At 36.7% G+C, this 22981-nt stretch overlaps 2 protein-coding genes across 2 annotated transcripts in view; both read left to right on the forward strand.

Annotated features, from left to right (window-relative positions):
- Nucleotides 1–6784, forward strand: part of quoa (quattro a) — a gene marked incomplete at its 5' end in the record, with an annotated part of 66895 nt that extends 60111 nt beyond the window's left edge. Inside the window, 10 exons of the mRNA XM_081386551.1 lie at nt 888–1137; nt 1231–1314; nt 1728–1952; nt 2294–2464; nt 3139–3316; nt 3427–3543; nt 4307–4483; nt 4598–4797; nt 5795–5853; nt 6117–6784. Of these exons, the coding sequence (XP_081242677.1) occupies nt 888–1137; nt 1231–1314; nt 1728–1952; nt 2294–2464; nt 3139–3316; nt 3427–3543; nt 4307–4483; nt 4598–4797; nt 5795–5842 (1450 nt within the window). The 3' untranslated portion in view covers nt 5843–5853; nt 6117–6784. The remainder of the gene's footprint in view (nt 1–887; nt 1138–1230; nt 1315–1727; nt 1953–2293; nt 2465–3138; nt 3317–3426; nt 3544–4306; nt 4484–4597; nt 4798–5794; nt 5854–6116) is intronic.
- A 1366-nt stretch (nt 6785–8150) lies between these two features.
- tgm2a (transglutaminase 2, C polypeptide A) lies at nt 8151–17241 on the forward strand. Its single transcript, XM_081387742.1, has 13 exons — nt 8151–8200; nt 8831–9010; nt 10119–10346; nt 11024–11142; nt 11279–11407; nt 12515–12692; nt 13078–13207; nt 13612–13715; nt 13801–14043; nt 15101–15376; nt 15463–15623; nt 16224–16360; nt 17081–17241. Exons 1-13 carry the CDS (start codon nt 8191–8193, stop codon nt 17226–17228), a joined length of 2043 nt encoding a protein of 680 aa, XP_081243868.1. The 5' UTR covers nt 8151–8190; the 3' UTR covers nt 17229–17241.
- Nucleotides 17242–22981: the final 5740 nt, after the last annotated feature.

Consider the following 22981-nt stretch of genomic DNA (forward strand, 5'->3'; position numbering starts at 1 on the left):
GTTACGGTAATAAGAACAAATATAGGATTATAAAAGTGACAACACCGTGTTGTTTCAGATTGTACTACTGGAAACCATAATTGTTATTCTAATGGTAAAAAAGATTTTACCATTATTTACATACCAAATGTGACCCTGGACCACAAAACCAGTCACATGGGTAAATTTTCTGAAATTGAGATTTATACATTATCTGAAAGAATAAATAAGCTGTCCATTGATGTAAGGTTTGTTAGGATAGGACAATATTTGGCTGAGATACAACTATTTAAAAATCTGGAATCTGAGGGAGCAAAAAAATCGAAACATTGAGAAAATCTCCTTTGAAGTTTCTTTTCTCCTTTAAACATTTATGTTGGTGATTGTGCAGCAAATAAATATTTATATATTTACGATTGGAAATTTACAAAATATTTTCATGGAACATGATCTTTACTTAAAGGTATAGCGGAGGATCTTTCCGAATTTTAGATAAGTCCCGCCCTCTCCACTTTTTGAAAAGTTTGATTGATTCACCAGAATGATTGACAATTAGGAGGACCAATAGTATACACTATCCACCCGGAAGTAAAAAGATCCTCCGCTATACCTTTAATAGCCTAATGATTTTTGGCATAAAAGAAAAATCGATAATTTTGACCCATTCAATGTATTGTTGGCTATTGCCACAAATATACCCGTGCGACTCGTGATCCGGTGTGATCCAGGGTCACATATGTAAATAGTGTAGATTTCAATAGTGTCATTGTGATCACGACCAGCTATTTTGAACATCCAAAATAGCTATAGTATTACCATGGTGCCATGTGCAAAAATACATGGTAATATAATGATACTTTGGATTTGTATTATTTTAGAAATCTGTCGTTATCTTTATTTCCCGTCAGGAAGCTTCACCGCGTCATGGAGGAGCTCCTGCTGACGGAGGTGGAGTACGTCCGCTCTCTGGGATACATCTTGACTCATTACTTCCCCCTGTTGGCCAGACCCGACGTCCCGCAGGATCTGCGTGGTCAGCGCGGACGAATCTTCGGAAACCTGGAGAAACTGTATGACTTTCACTGCCAGCACTTCCAGCAGGAACTGGAGTCCTGTCAGGCAGAACCACTGAGAGTTGGACGCTGCTTCCTAAATCATGTAAGACAACAGTTTAATCATAGTCATGCTGCTTTCACTTCTTAAAACTTACAGAATATCATTTTGACCTTGTACAAAAATCTATTTAAACAGAGAGAGAGTTTTGGACTTTACGCACTTTACAGCAAGAACAAACCCCAGTCTGATGCGCTCATTCAACATCATAGATACTTCAAGGTGAGGAACCTACATGTGTGTGTATATATATATATATATATATATATATATATATATATATATATATATATATATATATATATATATATATATATATATATACAGAAATCATTCTAATTTGCTGATTTGCTACTTAAGAAACATTTATGATTATTATCAATGTTGAAAACATTTGTGCTGCTTCATGTTTTTGAGGAAACAGTGATACATTTTATTTTTCAGGATTCTTTGATGAATAGAAAGTTCAAAATAACAGCATTTATTTGAAACAGATTTTTTTTGTAACATTATAAATGTTTTTACTATCGCATTTGTTCAATTTAATGCATCCTTGCTGAATAAAAGTATAAATTTATTTACAAAAAATATCTTACTGATATATATGAAATCAAACTTCTTCCGTTCCTGTCCAGCGTAAGCAGATGGAGTTGGGTGACAGCATGGATCTCTCCTCATACCTGCTGAAGCCCGTCCAGAGGATCAGTAAATACAGCCTTCTGCTGCAGGAGATCCTGGACGAATGTGTGCCGGATCAGAGCGGAGAACAAGAGGAGATCCGGGCGGCTCTAGAAGTGGTGCGGTTCCAGCTGCGGCATGGGAACGACCTGCTCACCATGGACGCCATCCGGGACTGCGATGTTAGTGGTGAAATTTCAAGTCGAATTTTAATAACCTGTTAAAAAAAATATTTTCAAGATATAGTTCACCAAAAGTTGCACTTTGGTCACCATATACACTCACATTTATGTACGGTGGCTGAGAGAGCACAACATTCTGCAACTGAAGACATGCAAATGTAAAAATAAAAAAACACCAGCAAATAAGGAAAACATCTTCAACAGTTTGACAACACATTCTACAAATACTCACAAAGCAATCAAATACACAAACGTGCTGCAAATACTCACAACACAACCAAATACACCTGACACGTGTATATGTAAGTTGCAATCATGGTTTTGTCATTCTATTTCTTCAGCTGAACCTGAACGAGCAGGGCCAACTGATTCGCCAGGATGAGTTCTGGGTAATTTTCCGTAAGAAACGTTCCCTCCGGCGAGTGTTTCTCTTCCAAGACGTCATTCTCTTCACCAAGACCAAAAAAAATGACCGTGGAGATGATGTGTACGTTTACAAACTGTCCATCAAGGTATGTGTATGGTAATATTAATATTTTATCTGGTCCGTTTTTACCTTTGTGAATCAAACTGAACTCTTCGCATCAATACGCAATGATTTGCTGTGGTCATATTCAGGGTTTTTTTCTAGCAGGAAACTTACAAAACTTTACATTTATGCATTTGACAGATGCTTTTATTCAAAGCAACTAACACACTACACTACGGTAATACTTTATGTAGCAAAGACACATTAAATTAATCAAAAGTGAACGTAAAGACATTTATAATGTCGCAAAAGATTTTATTTCAAATAAATGCAGTTCTTTTGAACTTTCTAGTCATAAAAGAATCCTCAATAAAAATGTGAATATAAAGCAGTTTAACATTAAGCAATTAAAACGGTATCAAAAATTGATATTAATAAAGAAATATTCTAGAACAGCAGAAATCATTAAAACAGAAATCAGTTATTTCAAATTGTAATATTTCACAATATTAATGTTTTACTGTATTTATTTTACTGTATTAAATAAATTCAGGAGGGAATGTGTATTTCTTGGAAATCAAACCCACTCAGAAAACATTGCCAAGAGTTAACACTCATTTTCTATTTTCAAATAAAGGTATTAGTAAATAAAAAGGTATTAGTAAGTAAAATCCGTGTCTCCCATGATTACATTTTAAACTTGTTTAATGTTTCTAGACCTGTGAGATTGGCATGACCCACTCCTGCGGTCTGAGTGGCCGGAGTTTCGAGATCTGGTTCAGGAGGAGACGGTCCCAGGACACCTACATCCTACAGGCAGAGACACGGGATGTCAAGGAGGCCTGGACCAGAGACCTGGAACACATACTGTGGGAACAAGCGCTGAAGAGCAGAGGTCAGAGCATACCACAACAATTTATGGTAAAAAATGTAAATTAGTCATTTAGAGACAAAGTCTAACAACTTTAAATGTTTACTTAGAGGTTATTGTACATGTTGTTTCAGAGCTGAGACGACAAGAGAGGTTGTTCATGGGAATGAGTTGGAAACCTTTTATAAACTTTCAGCCCAGAAATGCAGCCGTTAACAATCACGCCGTGAATGGTGATGTTACAGGAAGAGGTATTTATCAGCCGATTGAATTCTCTTTGACGCATAACACTCATAGCAATAAACTCAAGGGCATAGTAACGGTTTGAAAAAGAGGTTGGACAAAACTATCCTGAAATTAGTTATTCTAGTATATTTATCATTAAAATACCACAATCAGGATTAAAACACTATTGCAACAGCTATGAACAAAATGCACAGTTTTATCAAAATTTGTCTTTCCTCAGTTTTATTTAGTTTAGTCAGCGCACAAACTCTAATATTCATGACCCAAGCTGCACCTGATCATTACAATGTGATGTTCACCCTAACTAATTCCCATACAAATATCTAAACTTTTTTAAATCAAGATAAATTTACTTGAGAAGAATAACGACTTGATATTATAAATATATCATAGTGAGCATAGTGACTCTACGCTTAAAAAGAGAACAAATGTCTGCCAGTGTGGAAAGAAAAAGAAACTTGTTTTCCCTTTAAATTAAGTTTATTTTTCTGATCCCACTGGCAGATTTGTTTTAAGCATGAACTCACTTAATTTTGACATTTTTTTCAGAAAATAAGACTTGATATCTTTATTCATTTTGCTTCTCAAGCCAATGGAAAAATCCTCTTGAGTTTTTGTTGAGGGAACAAGGGTGATGCTGAATACAAACATATCACTGCAGCTCTCTATAATAGTTGCTACTCCGCTGAAAAAAAATATTGTATTTATTTGACTTAATAAAGTAAAACACCTATTCACCTAAACTTTCTGTGACTTTTGTTTTGACAGAAGTTGTAGGAATTCTGAAAACTCCCAATCCCTTGGTGTCCAGCCTTCAAAGGGGCGTGTCTCTGCCACGGCCTGATTCAATTGGCTCTGGCAGCAGCACGTCAACCGCCGGCAGCCACTCATCATCCTCGTCAGGGCGGGGCTCCATGTCCCCAAGTGTTTTCCAAGGAAAATACGGTATCAGGGCAAAAACATCTACTTACTATTACAGGAAAATAAATACAAGTGTCTGTATATTAAGGGAAAGGGCTTAGTAATATGAAAATATCTCTCTCCGTCCATTCTTCATAGACTCATCTGTGGAGAACGCAGGTTTATTTAGCTGTGCGGATCCTAATTGCCCCGCAGGAAGGAGAGCGTCTGTGTCGTCACTGGTTCACTCCAGACCTTCAGCTCCTCAGTCATCACCTGCTCATGGTCTTCACTACAGCTCACCTACCCTGTCCAGAAAGAAGATCAGTCCACAAACAGATGCTCACGGCCCTCTCAAGGTTGAGACATAAATGCAAATCACCTCACTCAGCGAGCGGTCTACCAAGACGACATTATTAGGCAAAATGATGCTGACCTGTCCTAGAAGATCCTACATTGTAAAAAAAAACATTTAAAGACAACAGCCAGTAGATTTTTAAATTACAGTTTTACAGTTCAAACTTTACAGTTTTATTCCCATCTATATTTTGAAGGTTATTACTGAGGGGTTTGTTCATATATCATTCACCTGATTTTATACAATGTTATTTCTAATAACATTGTTTTGTTTTTGTTTTCTGGCTGTTGACAGTATTTTCTGATTTATGGAGTGAAAAAAAGGGATATCCAAAATCCCCTTATTAGACTCTAATATAAATTACTCTTAAAATTTTTTTCATATTTCTGTTCTGGAATTGAATGCAAATTAGTGTATATTTAATTATATAATGCCTCATTAGCATATTTAAACATAACATTTCAGAAAACTTGAAATGCAATTTTTTTGGGGAAATTCTTAATGTAATTAATCAATTGGGGTTGATTTTTTTCAAGATTTTCTATTGCCACATTCACAGTTACATACAGTACAGCTTGCAGTGAAATGTAAACCTGGTCAGCTACTTAGTGCATTAAATACAAATAAAATGTAGGTTAAAAAAATCTCTATGAATAAAGTAGTTATGACTTTCCTATAGCTGAAACAGTACAGCATAGTGTTTGCAACACCGAAGTCAAGGGTTCGATTCCCAGAGAATGCATGAAGCAATAAAATGCGTACAGTACCTTTAATGCAATGTAAGTACCTTTGGATAAAAGTGTCTGCCAAATGCATAAATGTAAATGTTAAAATCAATTGTGAGCACTCATTTGCTGCCTTTGTAGAGAGTCACATGGTCTTATTTTGATTAGGGTGGTGATTAGATCGTATACAGCAAAAACTAGGATTTGCAGAGTTTAACACTGATATTTTCTTATTTTATGTTAATGATGTTATTCTGTGCTTACCTACCTCAGTGTCAGTTTCAAGAGCCGATTCGATCCAAAGCATCAACAGAAGTTTAGCTGTGATAGAGGTAAGTTTTAATACAGATACATATAATAAAATGTACTTGGATAAAGCGATATATTTCAAATCTCAAATCTTGTATCATCGCAAAATGTAAACTATTATCGCACAGCTCTAATCTGTTTAATGTGACTAATATATATATATATATATATATATATATATATATATATATATATATATATATATATATATATATTAAAAAAAATCAACATCATGCAATTTCTGAATTATACTAATGATGCAAAATTTCTGCTTGTATCTCTTCAGAGGCAGTTTACTGATGTCAGATCAGGTCATGTGATGCTCTAACCAGTGAAGTCAACAAGTCAGATGTTACAGTTTGGAAACAACTGATGCAGAACAGACCAGAAAAGATATCAGTTCATATTTTGACAGAATTGTAGAAAGAAAGAAAAAAAAGCAAGATGAGAGTGACCAGACCTTTTTGGTGGACCAGTTGTTTACTTCATCAACTTCATCATCATCAGAAAAGGCACATTTGAGGAACTACATGGACATTTTCCCGTTGCAGTTCTGGAAAAAGAACAGAAACATTCTGTTTAAGCTTGGCCACTGTTTTGCATGAGACAATTTCTTGATGAACTGTAAATAAAAATGTGTTTAAAAATCATATTACACAAGAAAATGCAATGTTTAATATTACATTAACCAGAATTTGAATTAATAGCCAAATATTTTATGTGTCATGATTATCAAACTTCCTGCTATACCACTGAAATGCTGTGCTTTGTACATTTAACCAGCTCAAAAAAAAAAACAGTATAGTTTGTGGGGTTCAGGGAATTTTGAACATGCATACTGAAAACAATTGCTTGAAAATTTGTTTTGAAAATTCATTTTGACTGTCTAAGGGTTTTATGTTCATTTTGTGTATACTGTAATATGCAGGATGTCAGTACCTCACTGGAGAGAGAAAACGGTATTTTATTATTTAAAAGATTTATAATAAATAAAAGAAGGTAATTATAATTTGCTGTATTGTGTCTTGCTTTCTATAGACAGTCAGATAAACAGACAGAAGCCATAAAATCTAGTGTTATTTCCAGTGACTTCCAGCACTAAACGGTTTGCTTTGAACACAATCTAGTGAATGAATAAATTAATATATGTAAATAAAGTTCTAGTAAACATCCTTATCCAAGCAGCCTCTTACATAATGAAAAGAATTGTAATACAAATAATATGAACTATAATCAACCTAATGCAGATCTGATGCAAATTTTTACTGCCCTCTACAGCAAGAGTAGTAGTAACTTCTAAATGTTTTACATTTACAATAATAATCACGATTGCATGTACAAGTAGTCTTCTGTTTAAAAAAAAAATATTCAAAAAGTGATTTAAAGGGGTCCTATTATGATTATATATATTATTTTTAGAACTTTTTTTAGTGTGTAATGTTGCTGTTTGAGCATGAAAAAGCTCTGCAAAGTTACGAAGTTCTTCTCTATATCAGTGTCAGTGTTTCTGAACTCCCTGAAACGCCTCCATTGTAGTCTTGAGTTTTCTTCTGGGAACGAACACGTCACAATATTCCTCATTTAAATAATTAATATACATAATAAAGGGGCGGGGCCTGGTTGAGTTAGTTAGTAGTGTGTTGAAACTGGTGGTTATGGTAAGGGGCGGGACATTTCCCAAACACGCCCCAAGTACTTGACCAATCACAACACACAGGTCCAGCTGACCAATCAGAGCACATTTCGCTTTTCAGAAGGAGGGGCTTCAGAGAGACAGGAACTAAACAGAGCGTTACTGACAGACTGGGAAGAGAGGAGCTGCAACAATGGAGAATATGAGGAAAATAATCAACATTCAAGCAGGAAAACCTGTTCTAGTAGAGCCCAAAAACAACATCAAGACTTTGTAAAAGGGCATAATAGGTCCTCTTTAGGACACCTACTATAACACAGACACAAAAGAGCAAGAAACACCTTGAGGGAAAATTCTGTCAGAGCTAAAACAGACCACATCCTCAAATGAATGAAAGTGACTCTCTGATTTACAGCTTTACAGTTGTAAGCAGACATGTCCAGGGGTGCACATATATAGATCATAATTAATGAGCTTCTATGACCCCACAGAGTCAGAAATAGACTCGTAACGTGACATGCTGTAATGTGATTTAATGGCATCAGTATTTTGTAGAAGACAGGAACTGTCATAAATAAGAGCCGGGGTTCAATGTCTACGTCTTCTGACACCACCGTAACATTAGGACACAACGCCCAAAATATCTCTCCAGTGACCCCAACACATGCTGAAGTCACCCAACACGGAGTCACACGCCACGCGCAGGCCAAGCATTACCGCTGGGACCATGGACAAAGGTAGGATCAACTTCATAGTAGCATTTGGAGCAAATAGCATGTTTTTGTGGTAAATTTGGATACTAATTGGGAAAATGCATGAGAAATAATTTGCCACGGTATCTTTACTGGGAACTGCGAAAGCATGGTCAATGTACATGTGGTTGTGATGTAAATATCATCCACAGCTGTTACCTGAAGATTTATTCACTTCACTTGAACAGATAATTGCATTGCACGTTTCTCAGGTTGAAATACTTAATCCTCAACACTTTTCTTCTACAACAGTCAGTATTGGTGACCTTGTGATTTCACTCTTGACTGAGGCGTTTATCTGTTTAAAATATCTACATATCTTCATGGGTCAGAGTGCTAAAGCATCACGATGCTTTTGCATCAGTTTCTAGCTGTGCATGACGTTCCTGTCCATTGAAAAACATGCAAACCCATTTATTCTGATTCCTCAAATGTTAGTCAAGAATCTATGGGTCATGTGCTAAAAATAGAAATGCTTAAATGGCAGCATGTTGTGCATGTGCTTCGTCACTGAAAATGACAAATGCAAATGAATATTATGCATATTTGCACAATGCACAAAGGTAGTTTTTATAGATTCAATGACTGCATATTTTCTATTTCTTCCCTTCACAGTTGTGGAGATTGAACGCATTGATCTGGCGTGTGAGGAGAACAACACGGATCACCACACGCTTCTGAACGGTGTGGACAGACTGATCGTGAGGAGAGGACAGCCGTTTACCATTACTCTACACCTGACACCGGGAACTCACTTTCAAAATGGGGCCGATATCAATTTCATCGCCAAAACAGGTTCCTCGATCACTTCCATCCTATTCAGACTTTACAACAAACTTACATATCTGAACCATTAGGCACCAAAGCAACCTAACATCATGAGTTGGTGATATGAGTGAAACCAACCACTGCCAATGCAACAAAGTTGAGCAGACTTGAAATTTTAGGCAAATGAGTGCAGCAGCAACCAATGGCAGTGCAGAAAGTGAAGCTCAAGTAAAAGTGAAGTCTGGAAACTGTAGTTAACGAGGGTCAGAGTTTAACTTGCAGATGCAGTAATTAAATATATAAACACACACAATACATACATACATATACATACATACATACATACATATACATACACACACATACATATAAACATGACATGTTCATCTACTAAAATATAATTAACAAAATTAAAATATATTAAATATTTTTTTATTTTAAATGACGTGTACATAATTCAAAATTCACATATTTCTGAATGGCTATCAATGGAAAAAATGACATCTAAGAGCAAACTTTGATCCCTTGGCTGTCTAACACCTACTAGCAACAATTACTTGGTGACCAAACACAATTGAAATGCTGTCAGAGTTGAATGCACAGTATTATGTATATAAAAAAGTAGATATTAGTATAAAAAAAATAAAAAAAACTCCTAGATAGATCATCACAATAAGCATCCACCTGTGAGGTCTAGCTTGGAGACATCGGCTGAAAAAGTAAGTAAGTATTTTAATGAGATATTTCTGATGCCAAAAAAAAAAATTGTTCTCCCCTATGCAATAACATGCACTTATAAATCATTTACAATTAAAACAGGAATGTGCATGTTTACTTTCGATGCTAATGACTTTGTTAAAACACATAATAAATCAGGGCTGGTTTTATTACTGTCCCATGACAGTGAAGTTTACTCCTGTAGAGGATTTACAGTGTTAAATGTTACAGTGTAAATTATTAACAGCATTTAGAGGATTTACAGCGCTGAAAGGCATGGCAGTTATGCTGCACACACAGTCATCAGATCATATGCTAGTATAGAATTAGAAACATGATGTAAAGGCTTCAAAACATGCATGATGTCACATTTAGAGTTCTTGCGTTTATCCATTCATGTCTTTCTGTTTGTTTTCAGGTCCGATACCCTCAGTGGAAGCACAAACCAAAGCCAAATTCAGCCTCAGTAAATTCTTCTCCAGATCATGCTGGAGTGCCACTGCAGAGACAGCGTCCGACAGCACAGTCTCTCTGACCGTGTGCTCACACCCAAACGCCCCTATTGGAGTCTATAAGCTGATCCTGGATCAGGGAGAAGGAGTTGGCCTGGGAGATTTTGTCCTGCTCTTTAACCCCTGGTGCAAAAGTAAGCTGTTTTATAATGAGTGATCAATACTGATGAGCACATAAGCAGGGGCACACAATGAAAATGAGGTGAAGAGGTCAGAAAACTGCTATAAAGACATGAATCCTTTCTTCCTGTGAGCCAGATTACAGCTATTTTGTTCAATTCTCAGCCCATTTTCACATTTATGAATGATCCTGAAGACATTATTTTATGGCTAATCCTGATTTTACTTTTTTCTAATGTTTTACTGATTATAAAGGTAAATAACTTTTGACATTTGACTGCTTTTATTTTGATACGTGTATTAAAGCGAATACATATATATATATATATATATATATATATATATATATATATATATATATATATATATATATATATATATATAATTAAAAAAATCTCCATTCTTATTTTGTAAAAAAAAAAAAACGTACTTGATGGAAATAATTAATTGACATTTTCAATTATCGTTCAATTATATTTTCAGTTATTATTATATAAGATAACTCATCTTCCTGAAATAAGGTAACATTAGGCAAATCCAAATTATTATTTTTTTGAGTCAAATTGCAAATGTCAAGACACTGCTAATATTGCTTGCGTTCGCATTTTACATTACTTGTTAGTTACTTTGGATAAAATCTGACAATAAACAAGTTCAAATTAATATTCTCAATCTGTGTTGGCCGTTTCAGAGGACTCAGTATATCTGGCGAGTGAAGCAGAGAGGGAGGAATACGTCCTCTCTCAGGACGGGCTGATCTACCGCGGGATACCCAAGCGTATCACAGCTCTACCGTGGTTTTTTGGACAGGTTCTGCTTTTCGCAATATCTCTATGACAACTTCCTTTAATACAATAATTTTTAGTGGCAGAAGCAGCCAATAAAGCTTTGAGATGGTATTAGTTCATAAAGCATTCACTGACATGTTTGGCTTCTGTTTCCACAGTTCGAGTCTGGCATACTGGACATCTGTCTGCAGATTTTGAATGAAAGTCCAAAATACATTAGTGATGCAGCTCTGGATTGTTCTGAGAGAAGGAACCCTGTGTACGTGACTCGAGTCCTCAGTGCCATGGTTAGTAATGGCCCTCAAACATTACTGAAGTTACTATAAAACTATAAAAGTGTTCTGCTTGATTATCACCAGCTTAACCGCTATTCAGTTACAATCTAAAACTTGGCGTTTAAATTTTAATCTAAATTTCCATTAAGCAAAACATTCAAATTCTGCTTCTTTTAAAGGTCCCGTTCTATGCCCCCTTTCACAAGATGTAAAATAAGTCTCTGATGTCCCCAGAGTGTGTATGTGAAGTTTGAGCTCAAAATACCCAACAGATCATTTTTTACAGCATGTTTAAATTGACATTTTTTGGGGCTCAGAAAAACGACCTGTTTCAGTGTGTCCCCTTTAAATGCAAATGAGCTGCTGCTGGACGGCACAGGGGGCGGAGCTTCATGAGCTCGTGCTCAGTCTGTCAGGAAAAATTCATCTCACGGAATGATGATAATATCAGAAACTCTCAGTAACGGCGTTCATTTCGAGTCGGACAATAATGCCTACAGAGTCAGATTGCTGTATAGAGATGAAACAGGTATGGTTTAGTAGTTTAATTACGGTTATTATAACGTATTTGTCATCTGCTTGTAGGCTATGTATCCATTATTTATTAATAGCCTACAAGTCTGCTGTCTGAATGATGATCAAACATGTACTGATGAGTTTAATAAAGTTTATTGTACATCACACAAAAGATGAAGCGTCAGTTTTACTTCAGAAAATCACCGTAAGAGCTGAGTAAACACAGTAGGCTAAGTTATAAGAAGTGCGCAAGTAGCCAGTAGAGTTGAGGGAGCATTCCTGTGGGCGGAGGTTAGTCAAGAAACGGTTCTGGTGATGTCACTAATGCAGGATGTAGAGGGGTGTAGTCCAATCGAGCCGTTTTTTGTAGTCAACTTCTGTTAAATAAAATATCTCGCTTGGCATTGAACTTTGAGCTTTATAATTTTACAGATATTATTTATGCTCTAACAGCAACATTACACACTAACTAAAGTTTGAAACATGGAATCGCATGCAACGGGACCTTTAAGACTTAAAAAACATAATATAGTCTAGTAGTGTATAATAATTTTATTCTTGCAAGCATTGAAGAAAATGTTAAAGGTGTCTTGTATTGTTCAGATCAACAGTCGAGGAGATAAAGGAGTTCTGGAGGGTAACTGGTCAGGTGACTATGAGGACGGGGTAAAGCCCACCGTCTGGAAGGACAGTGTCTCCATCCTCCGGCAGTGGAGTAACAACGGCTGTGAAGCGGTGCGTTACGGACAGTGCTGGGTGTTCGCAGCTGTTGCCTGCACAGGTGCTTCATTAACTTCTGCAAAAATTATCACAAGTCTATTAACAATCATTTAACCAAATAGCAAGCAGGTGCATCATTGTACTGTATTTTTCAACAATAGATGGCGGAGGTTTGTTTGAGTTCATTTTATTTGTATGTGTGGTACTGAATATGTAACACAAGGAATAATTATAATTATGGTCGGGGGCATTTCAAAATGTTATGTTTGCACCATTCAAATGTTTTTAATAACCCTGGTTCATAACCTCCACTTTTCAGTAATCATGTGTACTTTTTAAAGGCATATGCCTTTCCCAATTATTCAAACTGTTCCTCCCTGTTAGGTACCAACAATCTCAGTTATGACAGATTCTGATCCCCATTTTATGCTTTATTTGTGTCCCAGTGTCCAGAGCTCTGGGAATCCCATGCAGAGTCGTCACTAACTTTGGATCAGCACATGACAGCAATGGTGACCTAATAATGGAACGTTTCTACAACGAATTTGACGAGAACATTGCTGACGACTCCATATGGTATGTATAGTGAAGTCAAAATTAATCCAGATAAAGTTAAGTGGTACCTGTACATTCTTAAAAAATAAAGGTTCTTCATTGCCATCTATTGTTCCATTTAACATCCATAGAACCTTTCCATTCCACAAAAGGTTCTTTAGATATTAAACTTGAGTATCACTCAAGGTTCTTTATTAGTATGGTCTCATGTAGAACCTTTAACATTAATGGAAACTTTCCATTGCACAAAAGGTAGTGGAAAATGTTTCTTAAGAATATTAAAATGTTCTTTTAAGAACTGTTCACTGCAAGGTTCTTTGGGGAACCAAAACTTTTTATGTTATGGTATCGCTGTGAAAACCCCATTTTGGGATCTTTATTTTAAAGAGTGTAAAGCAAAGTAAAGGTACCTTGTCTTTGCTCAGGAACTTCCACGTTTGGGTGGAGAACTGGATGACACGTTCAGACCTGGCACTCGGGTATGAAGGTTGGCAAGCGAGCGACCCAACACCCCAGCATATGAGTGATGGTGAGCCAATAATCAATGACTGATAGAAGAGAAAAAGCAGAGTCAACGAAGAAGGACTTCAATTCTGTTGTCCTCTTTCTGTCAGGCGTCCCCTGTTGTGGTCCATCCTCCGTCAGAGCAATCAAAGAGGGCGAGCTCACTTTCGAATACGACACCCCGTTCTTGTACGCTGAGGTAAATGCAGACGTGGTGGAGTACATCAAACTGAGAGATGGAAGAGTCTTTAAGATAGGAGGATCTACTGCGGAGGTTGGGAAATCCATCAGCACTAAAGCAGTGGGCAGAGATGAGAGAGAGGACATTACACACAACTACAAGTATCCAGAGGGTAGGGAGACATTCTGGGTTCTTCATTCATTCATTGTTAAGGATTTAGATTGGTAAGCAACAGGATTCACAACAGGTTCAATTCCCAAAAGGGAATCCATAAACTATAATCATTGTACCATTGAAAAAGCCACTTGGTTAGAATGGGTGCATCTGTTCTGCTGAAAAAGAAAAAAAAAGGACTCTTAACATCTTTTAATTGCATTTGAATCAGTCTGATGAATCCTTTTCTTATTTAAAAAATGTTATTAAAACTTTACAGCAGTAGCTCAGAAGTATGCAAACAAAACAGACGTTGTAACTATTGATCAGAGTCTAATTGAAACAGAACTGAATAGAATCTAATCAAAAGCTTGTGAATTGAATTCTAATATGGTAAATAACAGCTTCAATTGAGTTTCAATGCTGGTCCAAGCTACTGTATGTTAGTTGGTTGTAGTTTGGCACTGGTCTAGCTGGTGTGTTAACAATGGTAGACTTGAGCCGCGTTTCCACCGCAGGAACTTTCTCCAGGAACTAGGGACTTTGGGGTGGTACTTGGTGTATTTCAACCAGGGTCTAAATTAAGTTCCAGGTAAAAAATTTCCCCTCAGAAAGTCCCTGCTCGTGAGGTAGTACTTTCGGGGGTGGGACTTGGGCACTGAACATGCTGATTGGTTGAGTTTTAGTTCAATCACCATTTTTAAAAGTCTGTTGCGGTGCTTGCCTTAAGATTTGTTTGCTATTTGAATCAACAATGGAGTTAAAAAAATAGGACAGATGGACTGACGACGAGGTTTAGGCTTTATTAAGCTTATATACAGAGAACGAAATCCAGCTGGAACTAGGAAGTCAAACACAGTCCTACGTCACCGGACTAATTTGCCTAATTTTCACAGTACTTTAGACCACAATCGAAACGCAGACAGCAAACCAGCATACAAAACATGGAAAAAAAATTTCCTTTTTTTTCTTGGTGTCAGTGGGGCAGTAAGGCCGAGCATTGTCTGGTACCGATAAATTGTGACGTTAACAGATTTCCCTTGCCCTCGTCATGATAAAGACTGTATTCTGTTCAGGTTCTGAGGAGGAGAGAAAGGTTTTTGAGAAAGCGAATCATCACAACAGACTGGCACAGGCCGGAGAGGAACCAGGTTTACACATCAAGATCAGAGTGACCCCAGATATGCAGATCGGCTCTGACTTTGACGTTTACGCAGAGCTCAAAAACAACACTATGGTCACAAAGTGCTGTCGGGTCATGTTTTATGCCCAGGCGGTGTCCTACAATGGCAAACTTGGAGAAACCTGTGGACTGGGCGAGTTTACAGAGATGAATTTAGCTTCTACTGAGGGTAAGACTGGTTCGTTGTAACTTGTACTTTGTGTATTCATCTGTATTCAAAAAGGTAATCCCGTCTCACCTTGTTTTATGTTTCAGGGGGCAAGGTAACTCTTCGACTGGAGTACGCGGAGTACAGTAAAGCCATTACTCATGACAGGATGATCAAACTGATGGCTTTACTCATCGACGCAGAGACACGGGATTTCTACAGAGCAAAGAAGACCATCATGCTGGACAGCCCTGAAATAATCGTCAATGTAAATCTAATCTTTTGGTTTCATTATACTGATCTTAACAATTTACATTTACAGTATGTGGGCTTTACAAAACTAGCATATTATTGGGCAGAAGTTTTTTTTTTTTGTCAATTAAATCCCAAATAAACACCAAAATGCTGTACAGTATTCAACTTGTGGAGTTTACAAGCATGATCCACCAAACATGGCAAAGACCTACAGCCTGTTTTAATCCTACTTTCTAAATCTTTTTTTATTAGATTTATGGACTTGCATAGTGGATCAAACATCCCCAAATCTAAATAGAAATGTCTATCCAACAACTTTTTCTATTAAGTTAAACTACAAAATAATGTTAATGTCTCAGTGGTTAAAGCAAAAACCCTTAATCTTTTATGAAAAAGCACAGTGTGAAATGACTTTTGGTTCACATGTTGGACTTCACAAACATTCAGGGGCTAATTAGATTATGCTCATTTAAATTATTTGGCCTAATTAGAGCTGGACTGAATCAGGAGAGTCTCAAGTTCCTCGCTGAATTGAGACAGCCAGTAAATATTTAATCTGAATAACGTATGCATGACTCACAGATTTAATAATGTGTGATTCGTTCCCCCGTAGATTCTGGGCGTGCCGAAAGTGGGCCAGATCCTGGTGGCAGATTTAGCACTGCAGAATCCACTGCCGGAGCCTCTGGAGAACTGTGTGTTCACTATACATGGTGCCAACCTGACTGACGGGAAACCCATCACTCATGAGTAAGTCATCTGATCACTTAGGACTGGGGTGTGAAACTACATTCCCTCGCTCTGCCAGCAGACATACCTGGTATCATTTTAACTCATCACTTGACCAGTTTGGGAGACAAATGCAGCATTTCTTCAGTGGTAATGCATTAGTACAACATATAAATATAAGGAACACAGTGTTGGGAAAGTTACTTTGAAATTGTAGCCTACAAGCTACTAAATAGTTACAGTTAAAACTGCAACTATGCATGACCAACCAGGAATGTTGCAATTAAATTGTCCTACATCTATATCTACAGTCTCTGTATATCCATCTAGCAACCATTTAGAACATCATAGCAATCACATATACCCATCCTAATTTAGTAGCATGTACTGAATGCTACATTTGAAAGAGGAGATTTCGATTTTTTAGATTATTGTCTGACTGTAAAAATGTGCATGTATTAAAATGTAATTAAAAATAAACTGCATCATCGCTACATTTAATCCTATTGCTGGTTTTTAATTTTCAGTTTACTTATGTTTGATGTTTAAGATATTAAAGATATAAATGAAAGACTGAATTTGAGTTGCTCATTAAAACCCTAAACATCTTAAACAGTCACACTGTTTTCAGCTGTTTTTCACATGATGTGCAACACTGTCAAGATATTTGTCGCTGTTTTTAATACAAAATATAAAATAAAATAAATGCATTATTGTAACAGTTGTTGTTTTTTCCCACAGGGTTGGAACAGTTGGTGCTAAAGAGTTTGCAACTGCCAAAGTGGAGTTTATACCAAAGCTGCCAGGACAACGAAAAATACTGATTGATTTTACCAGTGATAAACTTCACAACATTGAGACCTACGAGAATCTAGTCATCTATGAATAAATGAGCTGTTTTTACTTGCGCTTGTGATATCTTATTCTGTTAATGGCATCTAGCTTTTTTAACTTGGGTGAGACTTGAACTTCCCAAATGCCACTTTCAGTGCACAAACTGCTTCTGAATAGTTTGTACTGTCACAACTATACTGTTGATTTATTATTATTACTGTGAACACAGAAAAGATTATTCCACTTTACAAATAGAAGTGTGGTTGGAATAAATTGCCTTTCGTTTGCATGTCTGATGTGCATTTCTCATGTTAGAAAAAAATTATTTGAATATTGCATCAATGCAAAACTGCTCAAAAAAAAAAAGTCTCAAACTTTCCAATAAGTCACTGTAATACAGTTCTTCAGCATTTAAACCAAACCACACTCAGTCCCACCTTCAATCGTCTGGAGTCAAACTTCTACCGTATCAAGAGCTTCTTGTGAGGAAACATTCTTTATACTTTTTTTTTAAATGCTTACATATTGTTTTCAATTTATCTTTCCACTTTTTCCTTTGCTTTCTTATAGATTAAAAAGAAAATACAAAAATGGTGACTTGGGATGCAACCAACACTTCAACATGCATACAATCGTTGTACTCAGCGAACTCCAGCTCGTGCTACGTTATACCCACCTATTTTATTGCCGTCTCTCTCAGCGTCAACCTGGTTCTTGGTCTTCCAGCAAACTGTTACATACTATGGCTGAGCGTGAAGGAGATGATTCAAGGACAGTCCACGGAAATCTTTGTCTTTAATGCAGCACTTGTTGAGGTTTTCTTCTGCTCTTCCTATGTTTTTGTCATAAAGCAGTATTTCTTTAATTGTGCTGATTGTAAGGTTGGCATATACTTTCCTGCACTGGTGTTGTTGGTCGGTCGTCCTCTGTTTCAGAGCTGCATCTGTGTGGAGCGTTACGTAGGGGTTCTCCATCCTGTGACCTTCCTGAAGCTCAAACCCATGAAGTACAGGATTGCCATATCTGTCATTGGATGGATTCTGATCATTAGCTCAAGCTTAATAGTTTCAGTGAACATCATTGAACTTCATATCTTAGTCTTGCCAGAGCTCCTTGTTTTTCTCAGTATCAAAGTTTTCAGCTGCTTGATGGTCCTGAAAGCTCTGAAGCATCCTGGACCTAGTGACGACTTGAAGAGGAAAGATGGAGTGAATCAAGACAAACTCAAGGCTTTTCGCATCATTCGTATCGTGCTGGCGTCTGCAGTGCTTATGTACGGTCCTGTGATTATCTCTCTTGTGCTTTATTATATTATAGATTTAAATAGCTTTCTTTTGTTCTGGTCTGGGGCCTTGTGCCTTGGGATCATGTTAGGGTTTGTGCAGCCTTTCCTCTATCTCAAAAGAGTTGGAAAACTGCCATTTTGCTAGAGGCAATTCCCATATAGTGTAGGGGCGGGTGATATGACCAAATTCTTATTTAACAATAACGATATATATCATGATATAGTTATTTTGTGGTATTTTATCTCATTTCTGATAATCAAGCCTATACATTAATAGGCTTAATTCCATAAACAAAAACTGCAGACAAATGATGCCTTTTTCACCATGGCTCAAGCCGATATAGCTTTATAATTATGATGTGTCTATCAATCCCTCTTGACATTATTTGTAAATATGTCTATCATCTTGCAATTCAATTTTGATAACTGTAAAAAAAACACAGTGAAATATCTTCACAATCCTTTATGATGCATTTAAGTCCATCATTGTATATATTTTGGTGTAATTGAGTGTCAGTTTCTGTCTGCAGATGATGAGATTCTGCCTGATAACAGCATCTGAAATAGACATTTGAGTTAAGAGTTACAATGTGTCTCTTTCATTTGTTTATGTAAAAGTAATTAGCCTATGTTAAAATATAATATATCTATTTTTTTTTGGGGGGGGGGTGGCAGTTACAGGTTTAAAAAAAAACAAAAAGGTGGGAATAAAGAACCCTAAACCCAAACACAAAGAACCATTTACACAGAAAAGGGTTCTTCAGGCTGACATGGTTTTAAATAGAACCATGACGACATGTAAAGAACCTTTAAAGATATCTATTTAGAGTGCACTATGGGTGGTTTTTCCTTACTCAATGCACAATTCATTTTTTTAGCAATCCATGACATTATCTAAGCTTCAGTATACATGTATTTGGGTACTTATCCCAAAAAGCACATCAACTTATCTTGTCTATTTCTTTTATAACATTTTTCAGAGACATTAATAAAATATATTTTAAAAAATGGTTCTTGCAATTTTCTTTGTGTGTTAATGATAAAATGTCTAATTTGAGGTTAAGATAGCGATCTTTAGAAGGAATCTTAAATTGTTCTTGGAGTTGTGAAAATTATTGTTCTGTTCTGTTATTCATTATGTATTATACCAAGACCTTTCTCCACCCATGTTCTGAAGACACACACAGAAGGAGGAAACTCAATAGGCTACCAACTATAGATATTGTGACCATGAGAAATTAATTGATACTGAAATATGAAACTAAAACTGCCAATAGCCTTAATGAAGAAGTCATCATTAATTCATTCAAATGATCCGTTCCAAACTGCTGATTCGTTCAAAATCAAAACACCGTTGTTGCTCAGAGATGTACAATGGTGGTTTTGTTTGGAACAATATCAAGCAATTCTACCCCAATATTTCTCGAATTTTGGTGATTCTTTTTTTAGTGGTGTCATTTACTATGACAGAATCTATTAATCTGTAATTTCCCCTATTCCCCCTGTAATGACTTCCTGTTTTTTAATTTAATAATTTAAGCTATACTCTTCATGTATACTTTTAAGTTAGGCAATTATTGTTGTGTAAATCAATCAGTGTGTAAACAAATATTCTTGTATAAACAAGGCATACAGCATGTGGGCACCACAGACTTTGGATAAATAATGAAATGAATAAGTAAATAAATAAGCAAATAAGCAAAACCCTCCCATTCATCTCACAGGCAGAGATCGTGGATGTGTGAATTACCTATGTGCAGCATCTCTCTATTAGGTTAATAGTGAAACGGCGAGTTAAATTACCTAAAAAAAAAAAAAATATGCAGAGAAATATAATAGCCTATAATAAACTGTTTAGTTGCTAAGCTTTTTTAATGAACTTCTTTACTAACAAGATTGATAATATTAGGGAGAAAATTATAACCATGCAACAGTCTACTACAGTATCGCATCAGGCATTGCATTTTAGTGTCCCTGAGGAAAAATTAGGAGATGGGAGAGGAAGAATTGTCTAAACTCGTTAAATCATCTAAATCAACATCATGTATGTTTGCAGGTTCGGTGTGGAGTGCCGCAAGGCTCAGTACTAGGACCGTTGCTGTTCACTCTGTACATACTACCCTTGGGAGATCTCATTAGGAAGCATGGGATTAGTTTTTACTGTTATACCGATGATACTCAGCTCTATATCTCTTCGCGCCCCGAGGAAACTTGCAAATTCAAGAAATTAACGGAATGCATAGCTGATATAAAAATTTGGATGACTAGTAATTTCCTATCACTTAATTCTTAAAACACAGAATTTCTAATGATTGGACCAAAAACCTCTGCACGTACTAACCTACTGTCTAACACTTGATGGCTGCTCTGTCAAGTCTTCGTCGTTGGTTAGGAACCTGGGTGTGCTCTTTGAGACCAATTCTAGCATCTGTAAAACCGCATTCTTCCATCTTAAAAATATACCTAAATTACGACATATCCTTTCAATGAAAAATGTGGAAAAGTTAGTTCATGACCTCAAGGCTAGATTATTGTAATGCTCTAATGGGTTGCCCTGCACGCATAATACAACTACAAACTACAGCTGGTCCAAAACGCAGCAGCTCGAGTTCTTACTAGAACCAGGAAGTCTGACCATATTAGCCCAGTTCTGTCAACACTGCATTGGCTCACTATTAAACATTGTATACATTTTTAAATAATGCTGATTACTTTCAAAGTATTAAATGGTTTAGCTCCCCAGTACTTGAGCGAGCTCTCAACGCATTATAGTCCTTCACGTGTATTGCGATCTCAAAATTCTGGCCAGTTGATAATACCTAGAATATCAAAATCGACTGTTGGTGGTCGATCCTTTTCCTATTTAGCACCTAAATTCTGGAACAGTCTCCCTACCATTGTCCAGGAAGCATACACACTCTGTAAGTTTAAATCTATACTAAAAACATCTCTTTAACCCTCTGGCGTCTGAGCTGTTTTCTGGGCCTGGAGGTGTTCTGACATGCTCTGACATTTGTGCTTATTTCTGTTACTTGTGACATTTTCATGGCTAAAGTCTAATTACACTGTATTAAGCACAAACTCTGCTATAATATATCAGCAGCATGTGTGTAAAAGTTTGTAGTTTTGAGATAATGACGTTTATGCGTGGTTTGTGAAAATACAAAAAACAAGTGTCACTGAAATAAGGTCATGAAACCCATACTGATTATTTCTTCACAAGACTTTTGAAAATTGTATCACGTAGCCTAGAATATTTGCTCCAAAACTATGTGAAAATCACCCTGACTGCTCATTCAGAGAAGACAATATATTGATTTAAAAACTGTAAGACGTGTTTTGTGTGAGAAGAATGGCATCTACGCTAATGTTAGTCTTTCTGCTTATTCCGAGGTTTAATGTAATCAGCTGGATCCAGGCTGTATCCAGATCAGATGGTGGACCTGCGCCTAGGCATTACCACAACGCATGATGTAGTCAGCCGGATCCGGGCCGTATTAGATTGAGGACCTGCACCTAGACACAACCACAACGCATCCCTGAAGTGTCATCAGAGATTGTGTCAACTAGACTCTCCCCTGTGAAGGCCTCATCGACACGACAGCCATCAGCACTGATCCTCATCAAACTCGTCTCTATACCGTTGTGATGTCTCTGATCTTCAACCAGATGGAACTGGAAATATTCTTATTGTTCCAATTCAATCTGACTTCTGATCTATAATGCTGCCTGAATCATAATCATACTCTGTTCGTTCGTTGGCCAGAGGAGAACTGGCCCCCCTACTGAGACTGGTTTCTCCCAAGGTTTTTTTCTCCATTCTGCCACCTGATGGAGTTTTAGTTCCTTGCCACTGTCGCCTTTTTCGCTTTAATCACCTTATAACGGTTTTAGATTTAACTAAACCCAAAACCAAGCATAAACACAAACCAAAGACTTTAATTTAATGCAAAATCTCAGTCTATATTTAGAAAAATAAAGCATAGCACATCAATTCAGTTCAACCTTACATTTAAATTATTCGCCCCAAACCACAACACACAAAAATGTATATAGAGTTCAAGACAAATCAATGTCCATGGAAGATGCAAGTAAGTATAATAGAGAGAATAAAGTCTTATCTGAATTCCTCAAAGTCCCATAATGTCCAGTATATCCTCCAGAAAATGGTCAGTCTTAATCCATATGCCTGCTGTACTCAATAGTAGAGTCCATGGACAATAAGGTGATCGTCAGATGATGGTATGAAGAGCTTCGTGTATAAAGGAACTTATAAAACTTCCTCACATATTCTCAGTCTCACGGATCATAATCCTTCAGAAAACAAACAAGTCCTTCTACAACATTCAAAACAAACCATACTAAATAAACAGTCCAAATAATATAGTTCAAACACTTCCAAAACAGAAGAAAGAAACAAGTTAGACATACATAACATCACTTAATTTTAAAGTTGAGCATAAAACAAATGTTTCTCAACCAGGACTCAACACATGACAAGGCCATGCTTCAGCATTTGCATG

The sequence above is a fragment of the Scardinius erythrophthalmus genome (genome assembly GCF_964197995.2).
Source record: "Scardinius erythrophthalmus genome assembly, chromosome: 15".
NCBI lineage: Eukaryota > Metazoa > Chordata > Actinopteri > Cypriniformes > Leuciscidae > Scardinius > Scardinius erythrophthalmus.

What these genes read in the sequence shown, in the direction of transcription:
- tgm2a (XM_081387742.1), top strand. An exon ending in CAATTTCATCGCCAAAACAG is followed by an intron (nt 9,011 to 10,118) that starts GTTCCTCGATCA and finishes GTTTGTTTTCAG; the next exon opens with GTCCGATACCCTCAGTGGAA. An exon ending in GGGAAACCCATCACTCATGA is followed by an intron (nt 16,361 to 17,080) that starts GTAAGTCATCTG and finishes TTTTTCCCACAG; the next exon opens with GGTTGGAACAGTTGGTGCTA.